Source organism: Berghia stephanieae, chromosome 15 (assembly GCF_034508935.2).
Source record: "Berghia stephanieae isolate SIO BIC M18660-M18661 chromosome 15, UCSD_Bste_1.3, whole genome shotgun sequence".
NCBI classification, from domain to species: Eukaryota; Metazoa; Mollusca; class Gastropoda; order Nudibranchia; family Aeolidiidae; genus Berghia; species Berghia stephanieae.
In genome coordinates this window covers 4,871,169-4,881,168 of record NC_088374.1, presented here as the reverse complement: position 1 = coordinate 4,881,168, position 10,000 = coordinate 4,871,169, and the positions used below count along the sequence as shown (strand labels likewise).

At 36.5% G+C, this 10,000-nt stretch overlaps 1 protein-coding gene across 3 annotated transcripts in view; it reads left to right on the top strand.

Moving 5' to 3' along the window:
• The window catches only part of LOC144960525 (uncharacterized), a 103,531-nt gene that overhangs the window by 65,153 nt on the left and 28,378 nt on the right, over positions 1–10,000 (top strand). For all 3 annotated transcript variants that reach the window (XR_013642866.1, XM_078893714.1, XM_078893713.1), the window contains exons 2-5: positions 5,193–5,395; positions 7,306–7,468; positions 9,399–9,503; positions 9,943–10,000. The exon at positions 9,943–10,000 is cut by the window's right edge and continues 468 nt beyond it. Coding sequence is in view for 2 of the 3 variants with exons in the window: in XM_078893714.1 (XP_078749840.1) it covers positions 5,193–5,395; positions 7,306–7,468; positions 9,399–9,503; positions 9,943–10,000 (529 nt within the window). In the remaining variant the exon portion in view is untranslated. The remainder of the gene's footprint in view (positions 1–5,192; positions 5,396–7,305; positions 7,469–9,398; positions 9,504–9,942) is intronic.

Here is a 10,000-nt window from a genome sequence, read left to right as displayed (position 1 = left end):
GTCTCGCGCTCGGCGCATAGTTGAGTCCGTGGAAAAGGCTCTTTACTCACATTCTCTCACCGTACTCAGGTGTAAAATGAGTACCTGGCCGTTAACAGCGTTGTCTTTGTCCGGAAAATTTTAATATCGCCAAACAGGCGTCATATCCCAACCTACATGTTAAATGTTGCTGTTGACCAGGGACCCCTTGTAAAGTGCTTCGAGCACATTGAGTGGATACTGCGCTATATAAAGCTCAATTATTATTTGTTTCTTAGTCCTCTTATATTTAATGTCAGTATGGCTAAGTCTTTATTTGTATGTATGTGTGTTGTCATTTGGATATTGTCGCTCATTCTCTTGTGTGTGTGTGTGTTTTTGAAGTTCTGTCTGTTTGTTTGTCATTGGTCGTCTGTGTCTTGTCTGGGGTTCTAGTGTGTATTGTGGATGTTGGTGAATGTGTTGTTGTAGTGTTTGTTTTTCATGTTATGTCACTTGCTTGTCGGTGGTTTTGTGTTGGTGTGTGTGTGTGTGTGTGTGTGTGTGTCTGGGCTGGTGTTGAGGTGTCGTGTTGATTTGGTTGTATGGATGGATGTGTGTGTGTGTGTGTGGGGGGGGGGGGCTGGTGTTGATTTGTCGTGTTCATTTGGTTGTATGGATGGATGTGTGTGTGTGTGTGTGTGTGTGTGTGTGTGTGGGCTGGTGTTGAGGTGTCGTAAGGTTGTATGTGTGTGTGTGTATTTGTGTGTTATGGTGGTGATGTTAGTCTGTTTTGGTGTATACTTTGAATGCTTTTCCTATCCCTTGGAAAGAAAGTTGTGATCTGCATAGGCTATCAGTTTTTTGTTTGCACTACCAGGTAGTTTTGTATCTGTGATCAAGGGGTCTTTACTAACACTTTCTAAAAACAATTCTAAACACAGTGTATACAGTATGGCCGAAAGGGGGCATTTCTTGACGGACGGACCTGCCTATTTGAAAGGGTGTTGATATGCCTTGGTTTATGATGACACAGCTCTCTGGTTCTCTATAAATATTTTCTACCCTGTATATGTATGTTACAGTGTTGTTGTCTTATGAGGTATATTTACATGTCTGCACGTGTTGTTATTTGGTTGAATACTTGTGTTCTTATGGTAGTAATAGTAGTAGTAGTAGTAGTAGTAGTAGTAGTAGTAGTAGTAGTAGTAGTAGTAGTAGTAGTAGTAGTAGTAGTAGTAGTAGTAGTAGTAGTAGTAGTAGTAGTAGTAGTAGTAGTAGTAGTAGTAGTAGTAGTAGTGTCGTATGGTGTTCACACCTCCAAGTGTGACTCATTCAGCCATTTGATGTAGTCGTCATCAGCTTTGTGGATAGCAGGATAGCCGCCCTCTATGGTTGTTGATGGACAGTGAAGTACCACATGGTCGATGTCCTGATTTGGAGCGTTACAGGCTTGGCATGTTGGTGTTGTTATAGAGGACCCATTTGTGGAGATTAGATGCTGTTCTACCGTGTTTAGATCGTAGTCTGTTACAGGAGGACCACTGTTTTCTGTTTAGTGTGTAGAAACCTGGGAGTGGTGTTGCTGTAGGGTCTTCGATTAGATCACTGTTATTTGGTTTGTTTTTCACCCATTCAGTTTTTCAGAGAGGTCGAAATGTTCTTTTTTGGATTTGTTGTTCTTATGGTTTTGTTGCCTTGTGGTGTGGTGGCCGACGCTAAATCTTTTTTCCCCCCTGTAGTGGAGAGGATTTTCTCTTTCTATCCAAAGAGGATTTTATTTTTAGATAAGTTGGTTGTGGTGGAGGTAAGAGTGATATGAAGTGTCTTCTTGTAATTGTTGCTGATGATGTTATTAATGCTGATTTGTATGTTTTTCCTGGGGGTGTTCTTGGTATGATTGGCTTTGCTGTGTATTTCTTTTAATACTATGGGTGATCTAGGGGGTGTTGTAGAGTTGCTGAAATGTGAAGGGGGGGGGGTGACGGGGATAAGGGTTTAGGTGGTGGGGGGGGGGGAGGCGTGTGGTTCGTTTGAGACGGGAGGGGAGGGGTGGAGGGTGTAGTAGGTGAGGCTGCAGGGGATGGGGTGTGGGTAGGTGTAGTAGGGGCTCTCAAAGATGTTGGGATTGTCGGAGATTGTCCAGGATGAGGCATAGGCGCTGTAGATGTGGGTGAAGGTGAGGTAGGACATTCCAGAAAGATGGCTTTGGGGAGGTTGGCAATTGTGAGCTTTTTCCTTTCAGTGCTATTTTTATTTTTATTCTGTTTTTTCGTCGTTTTCACAGTCTGTCAACCTTCTCTATCAGGAGATGGAGAAGTTGTGGGAGGAAATGAAGGAGTTGGAGAAGGAGAAGGCTGAGAAGAGGAGAGGGGAGAAGAAGGCGAAGGAGGGTTGGTAGGTGGTGGTGCCGGCCCCGTTGGACGTTGGGGTGCCCTATTGCTATGGAGCTCAAGAGGGTTCCTTCGTGGGCACCGGAAGAACGGGTGTCCTTCCATCCCACAGGTGGGACACGCAGGGACTCTGCCAGGGAGAAGAACTCCTATTTTGAGGAGCTTGCCCTCAATCACTACACGGATGTAGTGGGGCACTTCTATCTCCTTATCTATGGGTTTGAGGCGAAAGGACCCAGTGCCCAATTCGCCTGGCCGGCCCCTCTCAATGAAGAGGGTGCCGGGTTTCACCATAGGGGCAAATGCTCTAACTAAAGCTTAATTTTTGAGCCTTAGAGGCACGAACCGCAAAGTGCCTGCAATCAAAGCCTGAAGGACATCTCGGAATTACAACGAGACATCTGCCATACGGCTTTTTATCTCAACGCCATGGAGGCGTATCAGAGATTCTTTGCACAACAAAGAATTTCCGGGGATCAGCGAATCAAGCGGTAAACGCCTCTTACGCTGTCCGCGGAGCCGTCAAGGCTGGCTATGACCTCCAGCTTGATGGTCATATGATTGCCACGGTGGAGGTTAGCCCCTTTTACAAAGACCTCCACCGTATTATCAGGATGGAGGGACGAAATTTCCTCCACAAAATCTTCCTCAGTGATCTCGAGGTCGATCGTATAGATAGTATGCAGATGACGTCACTCAGGCCTTTGTTATTGTTTTTGCCATCCGCGTTTGTGAGTTGTTCTCACTAAACTGTATTAACCAGACTATAAAAGTTCATGGTTACACAGAGTTTGCGTGTTGGTCCGTTATACTTCCGTATGGCAATGTTGTGAACTCCTTGGCCAAGCGCATTCTATCTATTGATCCGAGTTCACTTCCCCAACAACAACAACAACAACGACCAAAGAAAAGAAAGAAGAAGAGAGGAGAGAAGAAAAAAAAGGGGGGGGTAAACCAGGTCACTAGTATATTTATCATAAATAATAACGTACAGGGGAATACAAGGGAAAGGGATTGGGGGTAGGGCAGTACAGGGGGGGGGACTATACAACGGAAAATACGGGAAGACTTCCTTTTAAGTCATCCGGTACTTGAATGATACTCACAGAAACAAAACAAAACAAAAGCCAAGTACGTAAACAGAGGGGGTACAATAAATACACAGTCTACATTAACACTATAGATAGTTCTTAGATGACGTCACTCAGGTCTTTGTTATTGTTTTTGCCATCCGCGTTCATGAGTAATGCTCACTAAACTGTATTAACCTGACTATAAAAGTCAATGGATACACACCGTTTTTTGTGTTGGTCCGTTATACTTCCGGATGGCAATGTTATGAGCTTCTTAGCCAAGCGCATACTATCTATACTAACACAGGGGCTAATAATAAGAGTAACACATAAGAAAATATATTATACTACACAAAACTTCCCAATCCTTCTCCTCCTTTGCCACGTCCAGACATTTTGATGATATTCAGTTAGGTAGAAGCGAATGTTTTCTCAACTAAGTCTGTAAACTGGTTGCATTCATTTTCCTCTCCGGCCCTTCTTGCCCTCCATTTGATCTTTCCTCTCTGTCGGTCACTTGATTTATCATAGCGAAGTGAGTGCAACCGTAGCCATCGTTATGTTATAGCCTTATACTGAAATCCGAAAGGACTGGCAGTTTGACGTCATCATTTGGTTTTTGCACCGTCTAGTGAGTTGTCGTTAGTAGAGCTCATGGAAACATGTTATTTTATTGGTTGAACTATTGAATACAACTCACGATTTGTTTTCTTTTGTAGCAAAAGACTGGCATTTTGACGTCATTTTTTGGTCAGTATCAGGCCATAACTTTACGAAGGCCACGTACTGGCTCGTTTTTAGTTGCCGATTCAAACAGGAACTGAGCGCGGACGATTCCAGGTTCCTACAAACAAAGTAAAACAACACACGGCGTTTCTTTGTTATTATATTTTGAACACCTTTTGATGATCAGTTCTCACTAAACAAATATTTGAATCGTAATACAGACTTCTTTGGTTACACATAGTATTGTTTGCTGGTGTGTTTCATGGTTTTGTTGTGAGTGAAATTCAGAAATGTATAGATAGTATGCAGATGACGTCACTCGGGCCTTTGTTAGTGTTTTTGCCATCCGCGTTTGTGAGTTGTTCTCAATAAACTGCATTAACCAGACTATAAAAGTTCATGGTTACACAGAGTTTGTGTTTTGGTCCGTCATACTTCCGGATGGCAATGTTGTGAACTCCTTGGCCAAGCGCATTCTATCTATTGTGTCTATGACACACTGTTTTTTCACGAACAGGAGACAAAAATTAATGCTCTCACTTTACATCCATATTCTCGTTACTCCAGAATGGGAACTAGACTCTGTATAAATTCATCATATATATATTCTAGATAGATCGAAGTTGACGTCATTCCAGTCTTTGTTACTGTTTTTTGCCATCCTCGTTTGTGAGTAATTCTCACTAAACAAAATAAACCTGACTATTAACGTTCATGGTTACACACAGTTTTATGTGTTGGTCCGTTATACTTCCTGATGGCAATGTTATGAGCTTCTTAGCCAAGTGCCTACTCTCTATAGATAGATCGAAGTTGGCGTCACTCTGGCCATTGCTGTTGTTTTGTTGTTGTTGTTGTTGTTGTTGTTTGTTTTTTTTTGCCATCCGCGTTTATGAGTAATTCTCCCTTAACGATATTAACCAGACTATAAAAGTTCATGGTTTCACATAGTTGTGTGTGTTGATCCGTTATACTTCCGGATGGCAATGTTGTGAGCTTCTTTGGCAAGGGCATACTATATCTACTACTGTTTTATTTTCAGGTTCAGCCCTCCGTCTGGACGTATCTCCTGAATCATTCAACACAATGGTCACTGACCAACTCGATCTCACCTGTGTTTCTAACGGCCCAGCATGGGTCAGTTCTATTTTGTCACTTGAGATTATGAAGAAGGGAGAACATCCAATTGCAGTGATTAGTTCCAAGGGACTCGCTAAGGGAGCTAAATGGAAAGACAATTTAGAGGTATGATGCCAAACATAACAAGAACCACTATTCAAAACATGTTAAATTTTGAATCAATAATAATAAAGCCATGATTATAATCATAATAACAATCTTCATCATCATATCATCATCATCATCATCATCATCATCATCATCATCATCATCATCATCATCATCATCATCATCATCATCATCATCATCATCATCAACATCATCATATTCATCATCTTCTTCATCATCATCATCATCATCATCATCATCATCATCATCATCATCATCATCATCATCATCATCATCATCATCATCATCATTATCAGCATCATCATTATCATCATCATCATCATCATCATCATCATCATCATCATCATCATCATCATCATCATCATCATCATCATCATCATCATCATCATCATCATCATCATCATCATCATCATCATCATCTTCATAATTATAATAGTTGCATATAATCAGTTTCGAACAAGATTATTAAAATTGGGGTCTCTATTTCATCTTCCTTTGTTTTGTTGTTGTCCTAACTAGAAAGTTCTGCTTGATTTCAATGGACAAAACTGAGTGTTGACTGAAAGACACAAAGATGAACACAGCGCATTTCAGTGGCTCTTATTGAATACTTTGAAGCAACAAATCTCAACATTTTTATTCCTTAAAGACAAAGTGAAGTCGTATTTGACTAATTATACAATATACTCATTCAGAAAACAAAATGTATGGGGAATGAGATTAGCGGAAGAGTTGCGTCCCTTGATTGGACGTCACCCATAGTCTGTGACGTCACCGGCGGAAAAGTTATTAGAGAGAGAACGTCATGTTGGTTGTGCGCATGACGTTCTCTCTCCAATAACTTTTTCACCGGTGACGTCACGGACTATGGGTGACGTCCAATCAAGGGACGCTACTCTTCCGCTAATCTCATTCCCTAATCCTAGCACCACCAACCATTACAGATAGTTGGTTTGAATCCTATTAAAAATTATTCGATGATATCCAACAACACCTAAAGACACGCGAGCATTGCCGAAGTATTTTTCGTAGTTCTTGAGTTTTGTAATCAATGATACTGAAACATTCTCCCAAGACGTATGTGTCTTCAATATGACAATCGGCTGCCATCACTTGGAGATATAGAATTTATAACAGATATTTTGGGGATGTCAACATTTTAATTAGTGATCATGTGATCAAATAATACAATTTTATTAATGAATTAGTTTTATATTTTGTTAGTGTGTGTATCTATATACAACACACAAAAACCGGGGTGTATTTATAATTTTAAAAATCGAGCTTTATGTAGCGCAATATCCACTAAATGTGATCAAAGTGCTTTACAATGGGTCCCTGGTCAACACCAACATTTAACATGTAGGACGGGACACGCTCCTGTTAGGCGATATTACAATTTTTCGGACAAAGACACCGCTACTAACGACCAGGTACTCATTTTCCACATAAGTACGGTGAGAGAATGTGAGTAAAGAACCTTTTCCAAGGACTCAACTATGCGCCGAGCGCGAGGCTCGATCCCAGGACCTTCCGATCCGAAATCGAGTGTCATACCATCAACATCATAAGATATCATCGCCTAGGCTTTCCACAAAGGAATATAGGTTATTCATCAAACAAGATGTCTGATGTCAACATAAATCACCTATGTTGTCCAATAAGTGAGCAAATCTTGTCCAAGGAAAACAACGAAAGTGCCTGAAAAGGGGCTCGAACCCAGAACCTTCCGGGTTACAGTGCAATGCCTTAACCACTAGGCCACTCCCCCCCCCACTCCACCGCCCCAGAGAGCGTATAGGTTTCAGAAATCTTTTTCATTCACAACATTCGTCATGACGCTTACAGATGATATTTAACAAATAACGTTTATAAAATGAAGACTTTGGTGTTACTGATACTTTCAGGCTCGAGGCAATCTGACAAAAGATTCTAGCAACAATTTTCTCAAATTGACGATCAAAAACCCAGGCGAAGAAGACACTGGAACCTACGTCTGTCATATGTATTATTTTGATGAACATTTTCGAATGCAAGAAATGAAATCAAAAGCAAACGTAACGGTTGAAAGTAAGTTCTCTCTCTCTCTCTCTCTCTCTCTCTCTCTCTCTCTCTCTCTATATATATATATATAAATAATATATATTAATATAATATATATATATATATATATATATCTTTCTATCTTTCTATCTCTATCTATCTCTCTCTTTCTCTCTCTCTCTTTCTCTCTCTCTTTCTCTCTCTCTTTCTCTCTCTCTTTCTCTCTCTCTCTATCTCTCTCCCTCTATCTATCTCTCTATATATCTATCTATCTATCTCCCTCTATCTATCTCTCTCTCTCTCTCTTTCTCTCTCTCCTGCTGCCTTAGGCTCGCTCTCTCTTACTCAAATACTGTCTCTCTAAAAACACATAATTGCACACACACACACACACACACACACACACACACACACACACAAACACATATATACATTTACCCTCTCCTTACCAACTGCAGAAAATCGTCACATTCGTTACGATAGAACCAACATATCTCTAACTCAATTTTGTATAGTTCTTCATATCATTTAAAGAAACTGAACATTGTGTAGTAGAGCATGTTTTGCTAAAGAAAGTATTTATTGCAAGAACTTACTGCTATTGTGTGTCAGTGATAAGAAATCTACTTTTGTGTTAGTTGGGTGTGAAGTTTTGGGGAAAATCCTGAAAATGGCTGATAAGGAGGGAATTAATCTGTTCTACATCATTTATAATCTCTTAGCGTTATTATCCAAGACAGAAGCATCATTGATGTAATTCGAATCTTCTTTATTGTTAGCATTGGGGTACAAAACTGGGCCTCATTTAGAAAAAAAAGATACTAGACATTATTATATATTATTTATTATTATTAATTATTATTATTATATATTATTATTATTATTATTATTATTATATATTATTATTATATATTATTTTTATATTATTATTATTATTATTATTTTATTATATATTATTATTATTTTTATTATTATTATTATTATTATTATTATTATTATTATTATTATTATTATTATTATTATTATTATTATTATTATATTATTATTATTATTATTATTATTATTATTATTATTATTATTATTATATTATTATTATTTATTATTATTATTATTATTATTATTATTATTATTATTATTATTATATTATTTATTATTATTATTATTATTATTATTATTATTATTATTATTATTATTATTTATTATTATTATTATTATTTTATTATTATTATTATTATTATTATTTTATTATTTATTATTATTATTATTATTATTATTATTTTATTATTATTATTATTATTATTATTATATTATTATTATTATTATTATTATTATTATTATTATTATTATTATATTATTATTATATTATTATTATTATTATTATTATTATATTATTATTATATTATTATTATTATTATTATTATTATTATTATTATTGATTTTATTATTATTATTATTATTATTATTATTATTATTATTATATTATTATTATTATTATTATTTATTATTATTTATTATTGTAAGAATTGGTGGTATTGCCATTGTATTTTTGTATGGTTATTAATGGTATTATTTTATTTTTTGTTTCTATTTATTTTTCTTTACCTTTTTTCTATTTGATTTTCTCACTTTCATGTATGTTGTCATCTAGTTGTATGAAATACTTGCGAAAGCCTAAGATTTTTGAATAAACTTTGTTACAGAATTATGGACATTACATCTTCTAAAAGTCTGACTCCCTCCTTGCCATCGTCATTCATGTAAACAAATAATACTTTTTGAGATAAAATGAGCTTTATGAAACCAAATTTTATAATAACCCCAAAATACGATGATTATTGTAAGAACTTAAAATTGTTAGAATAAACCCTCTATTTTGTTCTTCATAACGTGTATTGTTACATCGCATTCCATTATTACAGATGACGGTCAATACATAAAACATTTATTATTTTTACAGATGAAGACATCACTGTCATTGTCAAATTTTTATTAGAGAAAATAAAAACATTGGAAAAAAATCATCAGGACCTAAAAGCAAAGGATAAAAGTATGCAGGAAAAAGGTGTGTATTTCTATTCATATTAAATCAAACGGCCATGACCTAAAAGCAAAGGATAAAAGTATGCTAGAAAACTATGTGTTTTTCTATCAATATTAAATCAAACGATCATGACATAAAGAATAGCCTAAATGTATGTAGGAAAAAGGTATGTATTTCTATTCATATTTAATCAAACGGCCATGACCTAAAAGCAAAGGATAAAATTATGAAGGAAAAAGGTGTGTATTTCTAGTAACATTAAACCAAATGATGGGTGTGATATTTCTACATATCTGTATTGTTTCCTCAAAATTAATTAATAGTTATACCAAATTGTACTTTATATAAAAATGTTTCATGTCTTAAGACCTACATACAGCGCTCATGGTATATAATACCTATTATTATATCTACATGGGATCATTTGGTCTCTTATGACATATTCTTTTTCTTGTTTCAGTCACTAAACTCAAAGATACGATTTCGACCCAGAAAAACATGATAGCTGAGCAGAACAC